This window comes from Varroa jacobsoni, unplaced genomic scaffold (genome assembly GCF_002532875.2).
Source record: "Varroa jacobsoni isolate VJ856 unplaced genomic scaffold, vjacob_1.0 scaffold_1381, whole genome shotgun sequence".
Lineage (NCBI taxonomy): Eukaryota > Metazoa > Arthropoda > Arachnida > Mesostigmata > Varroidae > Varroa > Varroa jacobsoni.
The window spans coordinates 79584-105900 of NW_019214283.1; the positions used below are offsets into that span (position 1 = coordinate 79584).

General features: G+C 44.6%; 1 protein-coding gene across 1 annotated transcript in view; it reads left to right on the top strand.

The window, feature by feature from the left end:
• The first annotated feature begins 3389 nt into the window (after positions 1 to 3389).
• Ptp99A (Protein tyrosine phosphatase 99A) overlaps positions 3390 to 26317 on the top strand; it is a 135134-nt gene continuing 112206 nt past the window's right edge. The window contains exon 1 of the mRNA XM_022848873.2: positions 3390 to 6682. Coding sequence (XP_022704608.1) covers positions 6481 to 6682 — 202 coding nt within the window. The 5' untranslated portion in view covers positions 3390 to 6480. The remainder of the gene's footprint in view (positions 6683 to 26317) is intronic.

Here is a 26317-nt window from a genome sequence, read left to right on the forward strand (position 1 = left end):
CGGCACTTAATTTCGAAATGCATAGATTTCTTCGCATCATATGTGGGCCAGTAAGTTTTCATTTGCCGGGGTTATTTGTGTGTGCACAAGATAAGGTGCAATAAGTCTAAGCTGGCATGCGGCGTCATGCGTCGCAATACCATCGTTGATTAGTCTCTCCGGTTGGACACACCGAGCTTAAAATTTCAAAACAAGCTCATACGTTTACACAATAATATTTATATACTTTTATAATAACAAATCACATATGTTAAGCTCGTATAAACATTATAACCTTTCATTTCCGAAATGCATCGGAACTAATTCTTACGCTAACACGTACAGGAAATGGTTAACGTAATGTACCGAGCGTCAACTAGCCGTCGTGTCGATAAATTAAATATAAATAGTAGGAACAATTTGAGTTTAGAAGGTTATCACAAATTTTTATTAGGGTCTATTTAGCTCTGTATTTAGATATATCGAACGACTGCAAAATTTTCCAAATTTTAATAAAATTGATACACAAACCAACACAAGCGTTATTCTAGCAAGATCTATTCTAGATTTTCATCAAAGAAGTTTGTTTAGATGTTATAAGTAAAGATTATTGATGTATTAATTTTAACGGATGTAGTCTCGAAAACTCTTCGAAAAACGCAATAGCACAGACAGACGATATACAACTCGAACAATACTTGGGTAGAAATTTGTCTTAACGTTTTAAGGGGAAATGTTCAGAAAGATAGATTAGAGCATTAGAAATACAGACAGGAACACCATCATTCGCATGTATGGCCACTCGCGTATCAATGTTAAAGGAAAAGCCAGAAATGCCTATAAGCTCTATATTATTAGTTTATAGGCATTTCTGGCTTTTCCTATATATATATATATATATATATATATATATTTCTTACATACAATTATCTTTGATATCGAATTTTTTTTGTGTATATACTTAATCTGTTAAAGCATCATATAACATTTGAGAAAATAGTTCATAGGATACACGCATGGACTCTGACTCCGCAAACAACAACGTGACCAATTTATCTCTAATGAAGCTCTGCAGTAAAATTTGCGCGATATGCCGTTTCCGCATGCTCGTTTTAGGATATAATAATATCTTTTTAAATGTATATAGAATTGTCCATGAATTTGTACTCGCACACAGAGGATGGTTGGGCTGCTACACGGTTTGAAAACCTGATATTTTTTGTCCACATTTGAGTAATACTTTACTAAGTGTTACGTAATAAATGACTGAAAAAATCAAGTATTCTTCACGTGATAGCAGTTACAAAATTTGTGTGTTTGATAGAAACTAATATTTTTTTAATAAATTCCACGGTTGAGAAGGCACAAAACCAGAGTTCCGTAATCTCTTCGTTTTGAGCCACATTAGTCGAGAGGGCTAAACCGGTCGCAGAAGGAAGTTATGTCCTTGTTGCTAGAGACAGACATTCATGCGGTGAGTGAATAATGTTATCAATGGGCTAGTCGATCCATTTCTATTCTGGCTATCTGTTGATTCATCTATCAATCAGTGGCACGTTTACTATTTGTTAGCATGCAAGTTAAACGACCAAACGATGAGTTACCGCACCCGTCATCGGCCTTGCCAGTTTTGCCTTCGCCACTGCGACTCCCCATCTCCCTTTGTTGCCTTTCTCATTGTTGGCAAGGGCAAGTTTGACAGCGACGAAGCTGAGCCCGCGCGTTTTGACCAACCAACCGGCTGTCGGGCCACTGTAAACCGCGGGCCACGTGAAAACCAAACAGCCGAAATTCGATCAACGGCGAGAGCCCGTTTGGTGATAACAGTAAAAACGAGGTGCAGGAGAGCGCAGCACCAATTGATGGTGATTTTTGCTGGCGGTGTGAATGGCACGTGCGTGTGAAGCGAGTTGAGTTATCCGATCGTAGAATAGTAGATTGGTTCATATAAACGGACATAAAGAATTACAAATGCATTGGACTTGTTGCATTGCATGTTATAGTCCCATATTATGATGACCTTTAAACGTGCTTATATTGTCATTGGGTAAATGGCAGTGGAAGTAACATGACTAAGTAAAATGCTTGATGGCAGACCACATTCCTCTAATGTCGTACATGTTCGACGTGCTGTGAAGATAGCTACAGGCGAAACAATGGAAAGAAATTCCATATAATACGCAGTGTGTTCCAGTGCCGCCCTCGGGATAGATGCTTTGCTGCTATGTTGTTGAATATATGGAGGTACAATACAGTACTTACAACTATAAGAAGCCTGCTTTCTCCTTTTTTCGAAATGATGTGTCAGTGAACGTACGTGCATTTTTATCCGTGCTTGCCATAGTTAATAATATTTATGTGCTTTGACCTGTATTTTGTGCCCGCGCATGGATTATGATGTTGGATAGGAATAACGATTCAACGGGAAATACATTGGACAATGCCCCACTAACGAATGCTATCGTTTTTTTTCTGTAACATCCGTGCCGTACTACTACCACCTCTACTACAAAAGGACCTCGCCGTAATTAGCTTGGAGTGCGAGATCATAATGTTTGAATATAGTAGGTAATTGAGTGTGTACGGCCACCCGACTGGGTCTGTTCTGCTACTTGTTGGCGTACTTCTTCTTCATAGTCAATGATTCGTGAGCCTGGCCGATAGGCGGCGACAGTGCGGTCTGGCTAGCTTGCGTCGTGTCCGTAACCACAGACCACTACCTACGATAATAGTCTGCAGTAACAAGAGCGTGCGAAGCAAGCTTAAGGTGTAGACTGCTGGAACCTGGGCTGGCAGATAGCTCTGGAGAGACACCAGTAGAAAATGCCACCGACAACGGTGCGGACCGTCTTCGTTTACCTCGTCGTTCGTTCAAATGCTATGTTTGCTGTTTGCTAGCATCGTATCATCATGGTTATTGTGGCCATCGTCATTAGAGCCCTTGGTTGGATGGTAAAAAAGTGGGAAAACGAAATCTGCTTCTAGGTCGGCCTGATTACTGTTTCCGTTCTTCCCTCCCGTCCCGCAGCAACCATCGCCACTGCCTGTGTCTAGCCTTTTAAAGCAGCTCGTGAACTGACTTCGCGCGCATTTGCTGCCGCCGACTCTGCTTCATAAAGCCTTAGGTCCAAAAGGAACTTTCTTCACAGCTGACTCTGAGGTGCCCGTTCTACAACAGACCTTAGCATCGCAATTTGTTTTAAGAACCTGTCAGTACATGGGGCCAAATACGAGCAATTTAGAGCGACCGAGCAGGAGAGGGGTTTCCTCATATTCATCGCTTTATCTATCACTTGGATCTCTAGTAAAGAATCAAAGAGTAGTTACACTCAGATTCGAACCTAGACCGCTTGAGTGACCCTCTTGTTAGTGAGCAGACACGTTAACAGTCTCGAACAGATCGCGGGGATCACAGCCAAATCTTAGGCCTGAAACAGGTCTTCAGCACTCAGCCCTTGACAGGAACAGAAGCAGGCACAGCCGGAGTTTGGCAGAGAACGGGCGAGTACCAAAACGAGGGAGAAACAGCCCCGCAATTCTTACTTTTTCCTTTCTCTCAAATCTGTTTCTTCCCCCAGAGTTGCGACAGATTTGGAGAGAGTGAAGGCACTAGGAGACCGTGGCGGTGATGGCGAGGCCGAAGCTCGTGAAACTGAGAGCAACTCCTACTTCGTCTAGCAGCCGTAACTCGGTCAGGCTAGCGGCCTGGTCCCCTGGTTGGTGGTCGTCGTGTACTGCCTTCGCCGCTGGTACCGACTGATGGGCCTGTTTGTGTGTGCCTGTCTATCCCGCTGCTGAGGGTAGCCTGCGCCGTCTGCATTCCGCTGCCCGCCACCAGCCGCCTCTCTCGCGCACCCATCCGCCGTATCATCGTAGACAATCGGTGGATCTCGGCTCCCTTCTGTACTCCCTAGGTTCATAGTATCGCAGCGCCGCCTGGTAAGTCTTGACTAGAAGCTCTCGGCCCGCGCAACTACCCCTCTCCGATTGTCAGCAGCCATAGCAGCAGTTGCCGCCGCCCAGCAGCGCGCCTCGCGGTTGATTGTCCGTGTGTGTGTCTGTCCGTGGTTAGAGAAAAGAGAGAGTTCCGCTGCGTGCCGCATAACTGTACCACCGCCGTACCACTCTGATATCATACTACTACATATGCACGGTACCCTGCTGCTACTCAAGCCCCAGCCGCCAGCGCAGGGCAAGCGAGTGAGCAAGCAGGCAGGCAGGCAAGACAAAGAAGGCACGACGAGCTTGACTGTAGCGAGCTTCTTGCGTTTTTGCAGTCGACCTGTACCATCGCCATTTTCCTCTCGTTCCTGCCGCCCATCTTTCAAATAGAAGCAGATGTAGCAGCACATAACATCTACAATTCGTTTGACGTGCCTACATCAACACCAATGACGACGACGATGACGACGACAACAACAACAGCAGCGATAACGTCCTGGTGACAAACAACAACGAGAAAAAGATGAGAACAAAGGTGGCCGTGGATCTGACCATCATACAATATTAACACATTTAAATATATACCTACCCAAAGTGAGTGTAGCAAAAACCGAGAAGTCCGGCCAAAGGAGACGGCTTGCAACAAACAACAGGAGCGGCTGTGCATCCTTCATTTCCACTCTATGAGATCTGTTACATTCTACCACTACCACAAAAGAGTACCACTAGGAATCAGTCATTAGTCGACACAGCCACCACACAGCAGCAAGTGTACTGAAACATGCTACCCACTACGCCATCACGGAGACCCATCAAGTATCAGTAGATTGTAGTCCATGCAGTGTATAAATCTACCTTTGTTTTAACGGAATTATCTCGTCACACCGTCAGTTTGACTATACGAATCAGCTCTCCGACACCCCAGTCATCGAAATTCCCACTCAGATTGGCTAGTGCCAAACAGGCTGCACATTATAACTATCAAACACCCACCCACCCACCCCACTTCAGATTGGATCATTTTGTTTTGTCCATTATTGTCGTAGTATCGACCTGTCAACGCACCGAGGCGGGCGCTCAGCGACCGTCGCGGTGCAGCGGTGCAAAAGTGCTGCTCGAATGTTAGGAGCCATTATCCCTCTGAATTTCGTTTAGAATTGTGTGTTCGGTTTGTTTTTACGGTGCGTGTGTATCGCCAGAGGCCTAATCGAGTGACGGCGTCGCAGCCAACCCGCATTCCATTCAATACCATTATTGGTATTGTGAATCTGTGCTGCGTAAGGTGTATCTCTCAATCAGTGCTTGCCAGCTTGGTGCTTACGTGCTGCTAGATCGTTGTCATCGTCGTCGTCCACACAAAAAAAAATATATATATAGTTTATAGTTGATACTTCGTGATGTCCACCGTATCTGTTTAACGTGTTCGTGCGTTTGTATGAGCGAGGTTGTGCAATTTATAGAAAAGGAAATCAAGGATTAATTTACAACAATCCATCGAATTCTGAACTAACCAGACGTACTACCTGATTTAATTCTTCGACGAAACTATTATCGTGGTAGCGTGACAGGGTGCAGCGCGGCGTACAAACGAGTCGTTAATCTTACAACGAAAACGTGGTAGTGGCCACAGTAGCGACAGTGGTGAATTGAAGGGGCGGTGCGTCGTCGTGGGAGCGTGGAGTGGAAAACAGTCGGCGGAACCATGTAAGCTACTGTGGGATTTAAAACGGCAGGAGTGAGAAGGAAGCGCAACAAAAGCCAGCAATCCGGAGCGGTACAATCCGAATCGACGCTAGAAGAACGAGCATTTTATTTTCTATCACAGGAATTTCCTGCCAAGTGTAAGCTAAGGCTTGCAGGGGTTTCTCAGGCCTTCGAAGCGACGGGCGACGAAACAGTTGTTCCATCTCGTTTACTGTAGTTGGAAGGACGTGCCCCACAATTCTGCTAAGAGACGATCGGAAGGAAGATCTAACTTAGCAGACGTAGTTAGTCGTTTCTCGATACAGGGGCTAAAGAAACGATATAAGAAACCCTTATTCTGCCTCTCGATGCGGTACGGACTGAGGTCCGTTGCCGCGGGTTTGGTCCAGGGAGTGCCACGTCTCCACTGCCGCCCCGGCTGCCAGTGACCCGTCTAGCGCGAGTATGGCGGACCGCCCGCGTGCCTGACACTCCACGCACGACAACTTGCTTGTTAGCGACAAGTAGCGTCAACGAACCCACGGAAACCAAGAACCGACATAAACGGCTTCTTTTTGGTACCAGCTCGCTTCGGTTCGGTACTGGTAACGACGATACCAGCGCACCAAAGCGATCGAAAACAACATCAACTTTTGAAGGCCGTAGTTGTTACTGTCGCCGCCGTCATCCTTAGCAACAATAACAATGATAATAACGGTAACATCAAACTAAATCTTACAATTTTGATTTATCCATCACCATCGGGGCGTCTCCGACAAGGGGAAGCACAGGACCTGTAAGGACGATCAGCGCATAATCAACCACTCAGGTAGTCAGTCGTCCAGCGTAGCCACAATAGCAGTATAACATAATAACATGAACACCAGCGTAAACAGTAGCAATCGAGTGGCAGTTCTAACGGGGATATGCCCCCGCCAACAGCGGAAGTACCCTTGGCGTCAACGATCTATCGAAACGGTGGTTTCCCTCCCTTCGGTTACATTGACAACGGCAAGCCATAGGCTTCTCGTCCAGCTGCTTCCCCTTGTCACCCTGCTGTTCCTCGTCAACGTTACAGGTAAGTATGGATTTGTATAATGGGTTAGATCTATGCAATCTAGAGTAGCTCAGCGTAGCACAACCTTGCGTGAGAGTGATAATACAGACAACCCTTAATTTCGGCCTGCGGCTTTAGACCTGCAGCTATTGTCTATACTAGTACTACTAGGTTGTATTACGAAAAGTAGTATGCCTTTCTGTCTGGCTGACAAAACCCTTATCGTCATCGAATAGGTCGACCGACTCGTTTGAGGCTTGAATGGATGCTGACGAACCAGCATCTTCAGCGCTTGACTGTCTCAACTTTGTGCTTGCGATGCCTGCCGTTAAGCAATTTTTGCTGCCATCAGCAACAAGCGGCAACCCGCAGCGAGCCGTATTGGCGCTGGATAGAATTAGTCCCAAAGATCAATGTTATCAATACCGTTGACAGCGGATCGAGTTCGAGGCAGGAATGGGAGTTGGTCCCCGATGACCTTGGGGGCATGCGACCTTTCCGCCTGCCAGCCGAAGCCAGCGGAGGCCGAGGGACCTGGCGAAGTAGTGGCTGTAGCTCTAACCTTTACTCGATCTGTGCGAGGCTTCACTAGGTTCGTCTTTCGCTTGGCCTTACTGCTACTGCTGCCTGTCTGGTCCCTTTCCGCTAGGTTATTCGACGTTCCGTTGGACGCTGTGGTCGTGGCCAGCCAGAGGCAAGCAAGTAAATATAATAGTAGATATATCTAGTATATTGTCTTTTGCACCGCCAAGATCCCTTCCTGTTTATTAGACAGTCATGGAAAAGAAGAGTCCGATAGTGTGTCAAGGGGTATTGAAGATTCGTGTTCTCCTGGGCCAAGACAGGTTCGCTGAGTCACACGATGATTCGGGAATGTGGAACGGTATTTGTGCAGCACAGCATCGTAACTATGTTGTGTCTATGTAGAACAGAACAAATGTGGTGCAGCTCTGCTTATTTCTAGCTGGCTGGCCATCTCCGTGTCTGTCATACGTCTGTGTGACAGAAGCGAATATCTGTGCATGTGTGTATCTGAGTGTCTGTGTACGTAAGTGTCGAAAGGGAAGATGTCGAGCAGTCACGTGAGACAGTAGGCTACATACAAAAGCAGCAGATTGAGCAAGCCTGTTTGGCGGAGACAGGCGCCATGTTAACGGCAATGTGCAACGTGTTACGGTGGACTGTGGAGCGCGCAGTACTCGAAGCTGGCTGACTCGCGGGCGGCACGGCGTGAAGTCTAGTGGCCTGGTTGCTTCGGTACCTCGAGTTCGCTGGCTGGTCATTGGAAACGCGCAAACACGTAACACAAGCGGTGACTGAGGGAAAATATGTGAGAGACCATTGATCTATCCGCATGGGTCTTCCAAGATTCCAAAGAAAAACTGAGGAAAGGCTTGGCCGCTGTGATTATCTTCTATGGAATCTGCCTTTTGTCTGCTCATTTTGCCTTTCAGGCAGAGACCAGAGACAAGGATAAACCTTAGCATTGAAGATGCCGTGAGGGTCAGCCGCTTTGAGAGCGGCAGCAGCCGGCTGACGCCTCGGTGTTGAACGTGAAGTCGAGTTGAGGTTCCGTGTGAGATGTCGTAGCTGATGATGATGGCAACGGCAGGGACATCCGTGTAACAGTTTTCCGCTACGATAAGACCAAACGAATTCGTTCTTTATCGATAAACTAATAAAAATGTCAGAGACAACCGTACGCCAAAGTCCTTAGTTGTATTTGTCCAGTTGTAAACCAGCACAAATCCTCGTCTGTAGCCTATTCGAATTATTCAGTCTGCTTGAAGGTTTTGAGTATGAGATTCGGTTCTGCTGTGAGGCATTGTTCGCGTAGAGCATAAAAATATATTTATGTCCAATTCATGCGGATGTACCTAAAATCATGCCTTGCCTTACGATAAAAAATCGTGCATTTTAAAGAAGGATTTCTCCAAAAATTTAATACTGCTGCTATTAGAGGCATGCTCTGATAATTTCTGGTGTCCAATACCACTTACGAACGCATTCGGCAGCATCCGATTCAAACATATGTACATTGTTGCAATACACGTTACAAGAGGCGGCTTAGTTGTACGTGCAGACACGTGGACCAGTGCCACGTCTCATCATCACCGCCTGAATGTTACCGAACCAGGGAAAGATAAAGAAAAGTTTTACATTCACTCGCTCTGGGTGACAACAGCAGGACCGCAGGAATGATGTTAGCAAAGGTATCAGATCCCATTTCATCTCGCATGGCCCAGCCGAGATCGCTTTTCAGATCGTGCGGGTAATCCCAGCCCTCTATCACGACCACCATAAATTAGACACCATCTATCCACGCTAACGCTAGCTCCTAGCTACCTAGCGAATAAGTAGGCCGGCTCTTTTAGCAGAAATCGAAAATTCATGAGCGAGTAATTTCGGTCTCGAGACGCAACGTCGAATCGGATGCCAAATGTGTTCTTTCAAATCGGTACGAGTGCGGTGTCAGGCGGTCCTGGAAAAAGACCTCTATTATTGCACGGTCTGAGAAAGCAAAGCAACGTACTCCACAAATCTAATTCAAATCTGTCTGTACCTGTCCTCACAGGCAATAATCGCTTCGTTTACTACTGCTAGCATATTAGCCGTGCCTCATAAAAGCGAACTCTGACCGAAAAGGATAGAGACGCACAACACCGCCCTTCTTGGCATCGTTGACGCCACTGGCGGAGGTTTGCTCGGCATTCCTGTAGTAGCACTAGCAATCTAAATCGTTTTTGCAAACCGATAATAGGCCGTGGCAATAGCGCCTCGCTCAAAGTTCCTTTATTTGCGTGTCCGCATGTTCTTCGACGTGCAGATATGTATCTTTGTTTGTAGGCGCCATTGTAGTTCTGAGTAAATGTACGACATCCTATAAGATGCATAAAGTGAGTGAGACCGGAATTATAGTTGAGGCAGTTATAACAGCTCCACGAATGTTCGCAAATTATCCAGCTACAGCGTCATTGTTCCTCCAGCGAGTTCCTCAAGCATGGGTTTTGTCCAATAGGTGACTGCATAGAAACTTTACGACTTCTAGCCGGTAAACTAAAACACGATCAAAGCGCCAATCCAACAGGTGGTGGACAGACTTCCTCTGAACATGATAAAGTTATGCAAGTACATACAGACAATTCCATGTATCCGATGTTGTTATGCCGAACTGGAGAAAAGCGGTTATGTTCATATTTTGCTTAGCGTACTTTTTTGCTCCTTTGCCGGTCTTTGTCATTGTTGTTCTTCGGCATTTTTTCGTACTTCAAAGGTTTGGAGTTGATGAAAAAAAATCAATAAGGGAACCTTGATTCTGTCCGCTTAAGATAACAGTGTGCAAGCATTAAGGACATACCGGCGTTCAAAATTACAGGGAACATGCTCGCAGATGTGGCTCGTCTGCATAGATATATTTTTCACTATATATATGTATACATACATATACAACGTAAGTAGAGGATAACAGCCAGCGTTTACTTCGGCTCCATTATTATTAGTAGTACCGGAGTTGTTATTATATGTTATTATATATCCAGCTAATATACCGCTTCTTTCTCTATTGCCAAGGGTAATGATCCTAGTGATAATTTTGATTGTATTGTATTCTACGTGCGGCACATGAGCTTGAACTTTTGTACTGTTTTATTGCGAAGAGCCTGCACAAGGATCGATAGACCAATGGCAAGCACATAAATTCGTTTAGGGTTACACGTTCATAGATAAATTGGTGAAGTACACATACGAGCAGAGCTAACTACACACTCAGGATACCTACAGTAGTACACTGCCTATCACCAGCTTTTGTCACCAATCAACAGCGGCCCCACAGGTCGTAGTGCGTTACGCTTAGTTTAACTAGCATAGTCAGCGTCATATTGCGATTATTGATTTAACGAACATGACTATCATAGACAGACTAGTGCTAGATAAGTCCCCGGCCTGCCTTCTTGAAAAACAGGCAAAATGAGAGCAGGACCAATATGCGACTGGCTACCCAGTAAACTGTCGTGCCGACACCTATGGAAAGACGACCGATCCTATGGGAGGAAGGCCGAAAAAAAACAACGGATGGTACAATCGTTGCCTTGACCGCATGTTTTTGTCTATCTATGAGTTAGTCTTTGTATAACAATGATGAGCGTGTCATACGATCTATTAGTTGTTGTAAACAATCGTTTTTTTTCTAGCAACGGCATATTTTCGCTAGCTTAGGTGTTGTCCGTTAGGCGCTGAGTAGGAACATTGGCTGCCACTCTTAGCTAGATAAGCCGCGGAAAACGAAAAGGAGAAATGACAAAGATGAGCGGTTCTATTTACGTGACAAAAATGATGACATGTCGGAGCGAGCAGGTCCGTTTTACATAGGCATCTAGGGAAAGTACACTTGCTTAAACCAGTAGGCTGCTATATATCGACGGACTACGAACGACAACCGGTGTGTCATGGGCAACAGCAAACCAGAAGACTAGCGGTGATGCAGAAATAACTAAACAATTCTGTCTTACGTGCCCTTTATTGCACCATATAAGTACGTCGGTGTGCGGATATATGGGTTTGTGGGAGTAGACGAGACTCTGAGGAAAACGAGTCTTACCGTCGACCACCGCCATATCCTCCAACCAGTAGCCAGCTCTACTTCCACGTTTACGTTACCCTCGTCACCTTCCTCACTGACTCCCTTGAATAAAAAACTAATACGCGTAGCAACTTTTCTTCTACCTATCCATTGTACCATAAACTCGATACAGAGTATATACAAACATATATACGGAAATCTATGCGCCGTAATGCAAAGAATGAACTGTTTTCGCGTGGCCTATGCCGCCATGACGCTATTATTGACATATAAACTGCTTACCTAGCCACATGAAATGCGGATGGTGCTCGCTCCATACAGCCGGTCTGGCCTCATGTGGATGCTGCTCGCTACCCTCGTACCTCAATGAGCGCTGGAGGCTCATTGAGCTCAGTCTGTGCGCAGCCTGCAGGCGATGAATACCAGGATCGGAGTAGAGGAATTGCTAGGGGGTGCTCGATGTCCAGCCGTGCTACTGGGCTCTCGGGTATGAAAAACCAGTAGCGAAATTGTCCCTTTATACGTAGGCGTGCTATAGAGCTGATGGAAGTAGCAGGAGCAAAATAATATAGATTGATAACTAAATGAATTGAAGCGGAAACTTTTCCATCAGCAAACGGCTAAGCTGCTAACGCATGGCCGACAGTAAGTCAGTGCTTCTGCTGCTCTTACTGTTGATGAGATGTTGACTGCTCTCCATTAACGAGCGCTTTCACCGGGTGGACCTGTATATATATATATATGTCTAGCTAGCTAGCTAGCACTTGGCTGTTGAGGGGCCAGTTCCGATGAACGGCGCATACATTCACAACCGAAGTGTCACCATCGTAGTTGGCCTAACAGATACAAGCGAGCCTTTTTTTCACATCTAGCTGTTAAACGTGCATGCTATATATCTGTAAATTTGAAAGTATTCGCTATCTAGCAAAGACATATACAAAACATTACTACAGTATATAGATTACCGATATGTTCGTTTCGCATGGCAAATACCGGTAGCCTAGCTCAAAAGACCTACTTACAAGCAATCAAAATATACCATGTTGCGGTTCGATCAGCTATCAATCGCCCTTGTCAATACTCAATGATCAACAATAGACGACAGTTATACTGGAATAGATTGTAGTTATATTCGAAGCGACAAAAGCTATACTATGTACTTGTACGTACACTTCACCTCTGGAGCCTCTTTCTCGCTGAATTTGCGTAACTTTTGCGATCTCTGCAATGCTCGTCACCACCTGCATTTGTACACGTATGCACACGCTCATATACCGCAGCCTATTTGTCTTTGTGGCTTACAATTGCACTGCCACCACCCCTTATTTTAATTGTAGCATCATGGTCGCGAATCGCGTTACGACCGCTGCATGAAATATTTTGCTAAAATTAGCATTCTTCCCATCATACCAGATTCATACGATGTCAGAGTAAGGTGCTACCGCTATAGGGCTGCTTGTATGTCAGCTTTTGTGGATGAAGGAAATCAACGGCAGAGGTGTGCTAAAACCCAAGCTCTAAAGTGTTAATTAAATAAAACCTCGAAATTGTGGCAGAGTGGACGCACACGCATAAACCGAGGCCACGGTCAAATCTGCCCAACCATCCCCTAAAGTAACGATCGTCACCGTCGCTGCCATATGTCAGAAGCGACAAAGCACAGCGTTCAACGTAGCGTATACCGGCCAATAGTTAGGCAGCATCTGTGCTGTAGGTGTTCATCGTAGATCTTTATAGGAAACTATAACAAATTGGTTTACAATAGGTCGAAGCAAACTTTTTTTAGATGGATAAAATAGATAATCGTAGTAGCAGCAGTAGGAGCGTCAGCACTATTATTTTATCAGAGAAAGAGAAACAAGGCAAGGAAAAAGAGCAGTGTGACAGCGAACTATTTTAGTCGAATCATATTGCATACTTCGTCAATATATAAACATTGTGTGATTCCGTGTTACGTAACAGCAACACGCAGACGAATACTTTAGTCTTCAAGAAGCTTGGGAATGAAAACCGGTTGATTTTGTGCAAGGAGAAATGATCTCAGAAAAAAAATATCGTCGTCTCGAGAGTTGACGCGTAGTGGTCAAGTTTTTGTTCTTCGAAGTCCATAGCGTTATAAATATTTGGCGGAGGTTTGTGAAGACAAGAGACGAGGAGGCCTTGGGTGAAAGCAGAGTACGTGAATGATGCAAACGCTTTAAGAACTGGAGAGAGAAACTGAGAGAAACGCTTTAAGAGACTGGAGTGTCAAAGACTACTAAGGAACTAACCAGATGTCAGGATCCGAGGGACAAGAACGCATTGCCGGAATTTAATAAGTTTTTCATGTAAAAAAAGCTTGAAGTTTAAAAGCTCCCAAATGAATATTCCATATGTAACGTGTTACAGAACTCTAACCAAAATAATTGAAGTGCAGAAGCTATGTAAAAAAGGGTCTCCCGTTAATTGACCCCGAGGTACTTGGAAATGTATGCGATGCATTTCACGTATGATCTACGGAACCCACGGGCATACGTTCGCCATAAGCGGGGCATCGCCCTAATATCTACCGTCAGCTGGAGAGTGACCAGGCGAAAGGATGGCGTTGTCTTGAAGAAAAACCGAATTCAGTGACTATATTGAATAAGTTCTAACCTAAAAATAAGCCTAGTACTGGCAATCAATGTCAGGGGTATATGTCACTATGAGATGCCTGCCGAAAACGAAGCGACGAATGCAGTCTGCCAGTTCGAGTTTCTCAAGAGACGCATGAACCGTTGACATGAGGTCGCTGGATGACAATGCCAAACCTGGTCGCCATGCCTTAATCGTTTCTTGGATCGAGCAGAAAAAATAGCTTCGACGTGTGTGTATATATGTCCACTACGATCCTCGTAAGCTGATAGCTGGACGAGTTATGACCTTTAACTGTTTCTGATGTTTTGCTTTTTGTTGTCATGCTCTCTGTTAGATTTCATAATAACAATCATTTTCTGTTTGGCTGTTAACATCCTTATAGATTAATAACGTTTTTGCAGCTCCTATCCAGGGCACGGCTTGTGCGACTCAAGCAGCGCAATTTGGGATTAGTGGCCATAACGTTAGCAATAACACTAACATGACCATTGAGTGTTACATAAGTTTGGACACGCAACTACGAAAGGGAAATGCTGTTCGTCAACCTCCCAGCGGAGCAACTAGGTAGAAATTCGTTAATTCAATTTTGGTCGTTCCGGATATCGGTCAATCGTTAAGTCTGCATTTATTGCATATTGAAGTTAGTGAATGATGTAAGGAACTGGAGTGATTGACCGACCAGCAATTTGCAATCTGCTAATTTTGATGGCTTCCAAATGTCTTGCTGGCAGCAGGCCAACGTTCGTTCGTCCTGGTAAGCAGCGTTGGGCTTGCGTGCCCGTTGCTGAATACTTGGCACCAAACTGAACATCGAATAATTTCGAAAGCCCAGCCACCTGGTGGCCGTGCGAATAGCAATGCATGGAAAAATATAGGAGCGATCAAATCGTTTTCTTTCTTGCAAAAGTAGATCGGTAACCTCTCATGGACATTAGAATGAATCTGGATTTTTTGCCACGCCCTATATTCTCTGTTTGATGTGTGAGATGTCCTTTACAGAGAGCGAGAGTTGTAGTGATCTTGCCTGTTTTCGAAAGTCCGAAAAAGGCCTCATGCAAAGATCGAGTAGTTACATGATAGAACGAAAGTTACTTAATGTAGCATAATACTTGCGATAGCTGTGCGAGTTTGCCAGGCGTCTTCTGTTTTAGAACATGTGTTAACTGAAGTCTACATTAACCAATTGCCAATCTGATGGCCATCAATCAGCAAATAAAATACGGTAGTTAAACGACGCCAAGGGAGATTTTAAACCTTGATAATGAACTGTAAATGCAGGTGTTATTAAGTTATTGCAATTTTCAATAAAATTAGGATAGGACCATTAAAATTATTATCGATATTGAAAATGTATAGTCTTAACTATTAAGGACGACCAATATATGGTTGTGATATATCATAGCCTTAATGTTGTGTGAGGAATCGGTTCTAATGCTTCAAGAGCAGTGTTATGTTTGCTGATTACCACACCGTTGCCGAGTGCTTATCATTATATGCATTCTATGTAGCTCTTCAGTGTATGGAAAGCTGTATCTGTTGGTTAAGGTAACTTAAATAGGAAAGGTCACACTCGAAGGTTGGCCTTTACGTAACGGTTCTTCCTAAATATCTCAAACAGCACCGATAAGATCGGCTAACAAAATATACAATATTTAGTTTTCCCTCATATATAATTCTATATTGCTAGGCCTTCAATCTGCCTCTCGAGAACGTTAAATCCTAAAGACCTACGACGTTGTGAAGGAAACAGACCTGTAATGTTGTTTTTCTCGTGTTAGAAGTATGATGATAATCATCAAATATAGCTACGCTGCTAATGGACAAAAATATTATTAGTGTAGCCTTAAAGCATTGGCCTGTTCCTTTATAGTAGCTGGTCGTATGTACAGGCTGGCCGTAATAACGAAACTAGTATTCCTTGTTCGTGTTTGAAGGTCCACCTATTTTTTTTTTGTAGCGGTTGTTCGTCGTTACGGTTACATGAATTGTGAGCGTGCTACCCTTTTATCCATATTTAAATTGTTTTCCCTCAGTAGAATTGCTAGTACAGTAGCTTCTTGTCGCACATCTTCTGATATATCAACCATTTTCCTAGGTTCCATTGTGAATAGGTTGAATTATCTAGTCGCTAATATCAGCTATTGTTGGCATGAAAATAACGTTTGTTAACAGATGTTTGCTATGTCAATACCTACACAACAACCATTTTTTTGTGATTTGTGATTATCACTGAAACTTACCTGTATAAATGTGAGACGGCATAGAAACAAATGTTTTGTAACGGACGAGATATGGCAAAGCGAACAATGCAGGACGGCTCAACGGTACCGTTTATCTCATGTCGAATATGATAGCTCCAGCCATACTTTAGCCCACAAGCACATTTTACATATACAATATAATGAAACACGTATGTTAAAAAAAAGTCGTCGTCATAATAGACGCTTCTAGGCCAATTGAGTTGAATTGTCTTTTATGTGAATGGCCGACATGCCATTTGCGGGTAAACGCTTCGTGATCTAAAGACTTACCGGTTCGGAGTACCACTAAACAATCAATTCGACTTCATAAATTCGCAGGCGCTAACCCGCTTTTACTGAATGGTGAACGCTAACGGCATCAATAGCGACAGAAATAGTGGAAAAATGTGCGAGAATTGAAAATACTGAGCTAGTTGCCTAACTCAGGCCGATTTCTGTCCTGTCTCTCCGTACCCCTGAACAAACTTTATAGTTGGAAAACCCCATCGAAGGCAAGATCAAAAGCGTTCAAACAATCACCTATCGCGTTGACCAGCAATTTATTTTTTATTTCATCCGCACAAGCTGAGTATATATGATTCTGATAAACAAATGGGATTTTCTACTAGAAAAATCGACACTTGTCATTTGGTCCTAACGAGATTTATCGATTTAGCCACCATGCCCAGGTGCATTGTTTCCAAATAAATAAATAGCTGTGCAATACAATCCTACAAGCTTGAACTATGATCACATATACATATGAATATTTTTCGGTATCATTTTTACGTGGTTATTTCCTTTCGGTATAGGATTGTCACGTTCGCATATGGGCGCATCGTACAACTAAGTGGTTCACTAAAGAACGACGTGTTTACAATGCTACCTGTTACTCTGGTAATTTTATATGTTGTGGGAAAGTTGCGTTGGGAAAAGATGGGAATTCTTCTTGTGATATCTGGTAGCAGACTAGTGCTTCTTGTTTTTCGTTTGCATGGTTGATGAGGTAAGCTAACGTCACATACGTCTGTTTAGCTTTCTTTTTGTGCGAAATTGAATAGATTGGTCTGCCTTTCTGAGTTCGAATCAGGCGTCAACGGACTTTGTGCGTGACATGTTATAATTAGATGGAGTCGAAGCGCGTATAATATCCTCCGGTCTTCGGCAAACAGATATGCATGGACCGAAAACGATTTCCCTATTTTTTTTTTGTAACTTAATTACTTATACATTAATATGCAGATTAGTAATTCAGTTCATTTGTGATGTATTGATGTTAGTGATTCGAGTCAAACAATAAAGCGTGCGACGACAAGACGACAAAGTCCTTGTCTGTATCTTTGTATATACAGCGTTGATGATCGCTTTCCGGTAGAGAATCCATTCTGGGAATATCACTTTCGTCAGCCACTGGCAAAGCCAATTCTTCCGACTGAGTTTGTTCTGCCTAATTCACTGAAGTAGAAATGTATTAGTGTTTCGACTTGTCGACTGGACGAGTGAACGCCTACGTATAGAGACGTCGTTAACGTACTCAGCCGAGTGACGTGAAAAAGATGTATATACAATGCATATAGATTCAGAGCTGGCAAATCAAGAAGCACCATACACGAATTCACACAATAATTGTGGGTTCTAGCTCCCTTGATGTAACTAAGGCGTCGCTCGCGCAATGGCCTCTTTTTTAGTGCCTTACGTTATGAGGACGCCCATAAAACCCTTCGTACGCGTATAGTCATATTCGTCCTTAGATACACTATCGTATTGCTTTCAATGTTCATGAACAGACAGTGTCATCACCGATTTCTGTTTGAAAAGACTCCTATCAAATAGAGCATCGGATGCTATTTCAATTGATGGACCAAGAAACTCATGCGTCCGTTTGCATCAATTGCGTACATGCTGCGTAACAATGTGGCAAAGTGCTCTGTTTCTGCTTCTTCTCTCACTTTTCTACCTCTTACTCTCTTCCTGTGGCTTTCTTTTTCAGTCCAATGTCTTAAACATCCTCTATCGTCACTCTGCGCGCCCATTTCCCTCTTCGGGTTTTATTTAGAGGAAGCATCTGCAGTGCCTAGCCTCTTTGTGTTGCGCGTTACCGGGCGAAGCATCTCCTTTGCCGATGCATTTGCTGCACCTAAGTTGGTCGGACAGGGGCGCCGCCTTGCCTTTCGCTTCCGGCCATTGGTTGTGGTTGAAGTTAGAAAGAAATATGACGACGACGACGACGATGGCAAAACGAAGATGTCCACACTAGACCGAAGAGAAGCAGGTCAAGAATTTGCAGGACAAGGCCTTTTTTAAACAGTCTGCTACTGCCTACAGTATGTGGCAAATACGACGGCAGATTTGGCGTTGGCGGTCCTCGACAGCATACCGTCAAGGGGCGCACAGGACATCGGAGTGGATAACGACAAGCAACATAGGTAGGAAACGACTATGAGATGACGTATCTTGCCTTTACTGTTTGAGCAGGACGTTGAACACAAATAAAAAACGGAATAAGAGAAAATGAATTACATCCTGATTTTGCCTACTGCAACTGCGCATGAAGTAGACCAGAGGGCGAGAACTTTTAGTTACAATTGCAGTCGATCTCCTGTATTTTGACGTTGAGTTCTTATAAACTGGCCTAACCATAGCTGAGACTAGCCGCCAAGATGGTATCGTATGATAGCAAACCCACTGAGGAAATTCTGAGTTAGGACGCGTTTGGAAAATCAAACATACTCGTATTTATGGTCCTACAGACATAGAATTACATGTCAACTAGGCTAAATGAACCTTTAATTTAATCAATGAAAAGGGAAATCTATTTCAAATATCAGGGCTACGTCAACATATTTATATCGTTACAAAGCATACTGTAGAGCGCATAATCGAATATGCTTCAATAACTGGCTATACATAGGCTTCGTCACAAAACGGCCGCTTCGAGTCCAACAGAGCAGCTTGATTGCGTATAGTTCTAGCGACTCCCTATTACATGGGGGACGGAAACGGTACCTATCAGAGTATCCGCTGTTTGGAGTATACGGAATTTGGGGGTTGGCAACGCGCACAACGACTATGTAGGTCGCGAATCTCTCTTACGGACTAGAATAGACCGTCAGCTCTCTTAAAATTGACTCAGCAAGGGGGCAGAAATAAGGGTTTGAATTACTAAAGGCCTACTATATTTATACGGGTGGCTGGTCATTCAGCTGACTCTATGGAGGATATTTTCAGTCGAAGTGTACATTTCATTATCCGTTTCGCGTTCGTGGATTCGCTTTTCACCCCCGTCGCTGCTGCTTCAAGTCCCGTATGAACGCATACACAGTTGGCCGCTATTGTTGACCAAACGAAAACAAGAAAAAACACGTAACGCGATGATTTCCGGAAGGGCAAACTACTCACTGGCGCTTAACAACTCTACCAGCTGGTTTCTAGCTGCCGCCAGTAGAATCGGAATGGAATTTTACAGGCATTTAGTCGGTCGGTCGGTGGTCCCCAAACCACGGACAGCTTTCTATCACGTTACCTCTTATATGGTTTTTCGAACATCCCGAATGTAACAGCACTCTGTTTCTGGAGACCCGCCACGTAGGTGACTTCGGCTGAGTCATCTCAGCTTGCTCACATGTAATCAAGAACGTCGGAGACGCATTTAACCCGAACTGCCTATCACTGTCTCGTTGGGGATGTACATGCTAAACAACGCTACTGGTACGGACGCCTAGCACTCTCACGCACCGCGAATGCATGTGCATATACAAGATGATACATTTTTGCGTCAAGCTTAGGCGTCGTACACGGTTTACTTTGCTTTGATATACGATCATATGTTCGAGGTAATAGTGCAGTAATGGCTGATCATTATTACTAGCGCTCTACGTGTCCTGTTAATTGAGTAATAATGGTTATACGCCTAGCGTCAATACCAAATTGCAAGCAGTGACGTAAGCCGTAACGAAAAAGTTGGTTTGTCGCCGCTAGCGTCAACAACATAGCCATTGCCAGCTTAGAACGAATCGGATTGATTGTACGCTCAAAAACACTTCTACCTCGGTAACGGTTTACACCAGAGACGATGTTCTACTTATCACTCATTTAGAGTTAATTAGTGCATAGCTATCACTAGCTGGTTGGTTCTGATCGGCATATAATAGAATTACGAAATAGAGATAAGTGACTATTGTTTGGAAACTTATTTAGCATGTGCAATGAAAGAAAAGCTCGCCTCAACAGCATCTATAGAATGCTCCAATCGGCGACAAATAACTCGCGACTGGACCAATAGGACACGGAACAATTTAAACTGATTGGATTAATATTATCCCAAACCTATTGTCTTTTTGTCGGAGCTGGATGCAAACATCACAGCAGAATATAAATGGGTCTCTGACGGGTCGACACCAAATGGCTATGTTTCCTGGATTCAACCGACATAGAAGCGTACGATAAAAGCTATCACAAACGGACCAATCAAAAATCGTTAATGTTGCTTGGGCCTTCACTTCGGCGGCCTCAGTTGTCTAGTATACAGTCCTGCTCAACTATTCCACCGCCGTTCGGGGTGCGGTGAGAACTCCTCGCAATAATACTCTGCTCAGCCCGGATTTCCTCTATTACGGCATTGTTGTATAACCTGTAGGCTCCATAGATGGGCTGTACGTTATTAAGCTTAATTGTGACGTTACTGAATATTCCAATGTGTCATGTCCAGCTGAGTGCTATTGCATTAGCGTAGAGCTTACCGTCTAGCCGTCGCCAGCCCGAGCAGAACAGCTTCGTTTTCTCCATTGATACCATTACTTGAACACCATGAGATAGATCTTCGATCCTCTACCCCTGCGTACTTTAGCCTTTCAGCTATTGAATATTATATATCTACTTTGGTGTTGTACAGGACGAATCCCAGATGTATGTTATCTAGACAACTTGCATGATGGCGACTGGGTCAAAGTTTGTTTGACCCACCGTTTCCTAGGCTGAGTTAGTTAAAAGTCTGTTAAAAGATTTAGCTAGAAGTCTGTTAAAGATGTGTTTTTCTGCATCACGTTTCAGATAAAATATTTACAGACTGATTATCGGACAAATTGTAGTTGTTGCAAGATATGGGTTAGTACTTTATGAAGCCGGGTACGCGAATTTTCACTGTGAATCGCTTAGCAAATACGCTGAATTACAATACAGTCAAACGAAAGTCGGTCGTTCAAATCATCGTTATAGAATGTACAATTAAGCTGCAATTTTCTACTTTTAATCCTGTACATGGTTAAATATTGGTCCTGCAAAAATCAGATATTTTCCTAATAATGACTTATACGGCACGCACTAAGTTAGCCATCTCTCGCTCCAGGTTAAGCAAGCCTTCGGCCGACGTTTCCTAGATTACGCTTGACTAAGTCAGCGCCAAGTAAACGTAAGTAAATCGAAAACGGACTCTCGTTGTGATAGTGGCGTCCAGCGTACCCCAGAGTAGCCACCGTACACTTGATTAAATAGACATATATAAAAACGCGATTTTCTATCTCATTTATTTTTTTAGAAATTACTACTAAAAAATTTGCTATCGTTATCGGTGTCGAGATGTTCGGATGCACCTGCGTACGAAGTAGTTAAGAAACCTTTCTTTGTATCCAGTTGAAGATTTAGCAGTCAATCGGTTCCAGTCGGACGGTAGTTGTTTGTGCGTATCATATCTATTTTCATCGCACGCACGACATCAACGCGGTCAGCAGCCTGCCGCTTCAGAGCACTAAAGTCCTCTGCCACTTCATATCATTTAATCGTGCGATCTTGCTGTCCTTTTCTCCTTTGCTTCGTAGGCCAGTTGATTTCCCCCGGACGAATGCTTTCTTCATTTCTGTTTATGTGCCTTTATACCTTTCGGATTTGGAATATCGTCCTGGGAAGAAGAAGGACGACAAGCAACCGACAATGGCGGCAAACGCGGAATCGATAAAGATGAAGATGACGGCGAGCTTTGTAAATTCACCACGAGGCAATAGCCTTCCCAATGGTTGCCGCCTCAGAAGAAAGGGTGCACAAACGCGGGGGTGCGTTTCTCTAGTTGTCGCAAGAGTAGCGACAGTGACCACATGTTGATTGAGGCAACCAGCGCTTCGTGAGCGCCATCATTGCATTATCTTCTCTTTTGGTTAATTACGTTGACGAATTTAGCTAGCGGGCGGTCGAGCATTTTGACCGCTGCCCGATCAAATCTGCCTCTTCGTATATGTGTATGTATACACTCCTGTACGTGTGTCTCAAATGAAGAAAACTAATGCGCTAATAAACAACCAGCAATCGATAAGTAGAAGAACTCTACTGCCCGTAACGGCACCGTCAACGACGACGGGACGATATTGATGTCTTATTTCCTCGCAGGAAATGCGCGCAGCAATAACAGGAATACTTTCTATGATTTCTGTTTGTAACTAACAACTAGATAGTCGTATTCCGAGGAATATAGCATGGCTAGGCGCTAATCTATTACCGTGTCTATTTCTTGTGCTTACCAACATCGTGTAGACATTTCATCGCCGTAGACGCGGCACTCTACGGACAACCAATCATTGATTCGCGTTCGAAGACGATTGCGGTTGAGGTTTCGATCGTTGAATCACGTCACCGTCACGGTTACGGCAAGGTTTTGCTGGTCAAATTGAAGTTTTTTTCTGTGGAGCTCGGCAAAATCCTAAACGATGCATGCATAACTATTCGAAGTAGTAGCTTCACGACCTGATCGAGCGTCCATTAAAATCACAACTAGTCTAACCGCTGCAAGATGTTCTCCACGAGGGATTGAGTCCAGCTTTAGTATTTACTCACCTCCCAGCGGTTATCAACAATAGCGACTAATAACAATACCTAATAATAAATGAAGCGGCGACGACACCGAGCCGGAGATACCCAGAAAGAAAGCAGGTTTTACCCTTACGTTATTGCTGGTGTTATTGTCTTCTGGAAAATAACGCAGAACTGACAGAGTGCCGAACAGCGATAACGAACTATCAGTGTAGAACATAAACGAATAATAGCAAGGCCTGTAACAGCTTGGAAGTGATACACACACTTGGGTTAGACAAGTCGTTTGCGTAATTCGCGCAAACACCATACGACAGCCCTTAAAATCCGCCAGATACGCCCGAGTCACGACTGCCGGTTACCGCAGTACAAACTGTCGACTGCCAATTGCATGTTTACATGTTTCGTTCATTCTTGTCTGCGCCGCCTCGTCTCCGTACCACAGTCGCGAGCTACTGACGATCGGCTACCACAGCATAGGCAAACATACCTGTTGGGTAGGACGTTTCGCCAGCGCTTAGTCAAAGTTGGAGTCAGAGTCCAGAACTAAGCTGGAAGCGACTGTCCTTTCGTTCAGTTGCCTTCGCCTTGCGCGATTTGCCGCGAGAGAAATATTGAGAGTGGGACAGGCGACGAGAAACTGCGCAATTCATTTGGGGATGGTGGCGCCCCGAAGTCTCAGATCTGGAACCAGCACGGGTTCAAAGGCCCTAACAGCCAAAACGAGGGCCAAACCGACCGTGACGTCACGCGTGTGTAACAACTTCGACAACACAGACGACGGCTACGGCCTCGGTGCCATCGATGGCAACGACAAGGCGACCTTCCCCACCCCCAGTGCTGAAGCCTGCTTTGTGAAGCAACGAGCATTGGCACGGTTGACGGCGTGAATATTCAATTTAGCTATTGCTCGGCTGAGATATTGATGAAGCGCGAGTCGAGCAGCAGCAGCGATGACTGCAATGGTAATAGGGAAACAATCGTCGCCGTGACAGTGATGACTACGATAAAGAGGAAAAATTGAATTGCGATAGCAGTCGTAGGTTATATTGGTTACCGAGATCGATCGGAGCTCAACGGCGGCGACTCGTGTCGATGGCGGTGGTGATGACCATACGACGAAGACGGCATCGAAACGACGGTATGCCAATGTGTGCGTACCTGTATGAGACGACGTGCGAATGAATGTAAGAAGCGTGGTTGTACACTTGTTTCATTGTGAGTGGCAACACTAATCCCAGAAAAAAGGCAAGAGGCGGGAGATGGGTCAGAAAAACAGCCCTTGCATGTAGGGGGGCTAACCGCTCCATCTAACAGTGACAACGACAACAAAAACAGCAGCCAAGACGACTACAACAGCAGAAATCACACTACGAAATTCCGAAACAATGGAACATAATACAAGTTTTGCAGATTACCGGTTCAGAGCGAACAAGAGAAAGGTGCAATTCGCACTAATAGGAAGGGCAGCAAACAGAGATCATTAAGTGTATTATAGGTAGTTAGAAGGTACGGGCCACGCGTTCTGCCGACGCAAGGCTCGGTAGATGTCGCCAGCTGCTTTAGCTTTCAACATTATGCGAATCTGTTTTTTTGACAAAAATGATTGCGCTGTACTTTGTGTCAGTCTCACATATGTGAAACAATAGTATTTTAAAGTTTTGCAATAAAAAGCCAGTCGACTAACTTCAATATGCCTACTCAAGATCAATTCAACGATACTCTATTTAGCATTTGGAGCCTGGAATGCTCTCCGTCTCTTTCATTTCGTTTTGCTGCAATTTGTGCAAAGATGCAGTACAGAAGAACATGTCCTTGATTGTATGGGCCGGCGTCTGCTTCTTCGCTTTCTCCGACGGACTTTCGTCTTCTCCAGCTCCAGTGTTCCGCTGAACCCCACTATGTAAATCAATTTCGTAGGCACAGTAACAGACCGTTCAACTACCCGACAAAGACCTAATCACCAGCCTTGTTCTCGACGCTCGTGCCGACTTCTGCGTTTGCAGTAGTAATCTCGACCATCGGAGCTCGTTACATCGTAATGTCGCGTCGATTCGTTTCTTTGGTTTTTCGTTCGTTCAATCTTTGCCTTTTTCTGTCTTGCTTGTTGCATCGATGGCCGCCTTTGGACCGGATCTCTAATCTTTTCTACGGCAACGGCACAGACCCACCCCAGTAAGACAATCACTTACACGACGGGCTCCACGGTCCGTTTTCGCGCCACTGGTTGCTCAAGGCAACGTTCCTTTCTATCCAGAGAGGGCAGGCGACAAAGCAGCTACTCGAAGGGGTAATGTACAGAGATGCAGAACTTCAAAACGGAAAGCGGAAAGTTCTGAACATCAGAAGCTGCTCGTTCGGTTCCGAGTAGCCCTACCGAACCCGTCTATTACTATAGCATGGCGACAGCCACCTTCGCTTCACAGAGTTTTCATGTCGTTGTTATGCGATAAATGCACGCAATACAAGCCTTCGTCCATAACACCATAAACCCAAATGCTTCAATTAACTCTTGAAATACGCTGCAATAGACATAAGTTTTCTTGCAGACATAACCTGTGCAGTTGACTCGAACTCCAGCCCGTACTCATATACGATAACTGCCACCGCGTCCTATCAAGTGCTCAATGAGACCGGGTGAACGCCTTAAGCGTTTCCCAGCTTGTTGCTCTCCAACGTTTGATGATTGTTGCAGATCGGCGTTTTTACTTGCCTGATGGCAGATTTGGTTCGTCGGCCTACTATACGAATACACTGGTGTGCCGAACCACCATCATCGCTACCTGCTTTTCCAGCGCAAATTTTCCCCCGTCATACCTTTCTCTGTAGTGGTAATCGATATTTGTAGACACACAAGTTCGAACTATAAACAACTTGAAGTCGAGTAGCTTTAGCTGACGTGGATACTTTTGCGCGCCGCTCCTTGTGCTCCTTTTAACGACAGTTACAAGTCTCTGGTGATAGGAATAAGCTGCGAATGGCGAGTCCGCGGCACCCTGGCTGCCTGCCTTGTCGGTTCCACTGTAGCGTCGCCTGCATATGTGCATCATATATGTCTTGTCTTTAAACACATGTAAATGTGAATCGAGCACATAGTTGAAATATTCCTAGAGGGAAGCGCCGGTATTCGTAGGTTCGGTATAATATTTATATCGCGCGCTCAGTATCGAAACGGACAGGGAGCGGATTCATTCATTCAAGGGGTGGAAAGTCATAAAAATCTAGCAAGAAGCAGTAGGTACGCGAGAAACGGCGTGAGCAAATCAGTAGAGCCTGCTGCATAAACCTGAGATAGGGAAGGATTACTAGCCCATCCATCCTTACTCGGGGAGAGGATCGATGATCCAGGCCCTTCACGCATTGCGGGAGTAGGTTGAATTGTCTGATCATTGCTGCCGCGATAGCGCGCCGCTCTTTCAAGCCCAG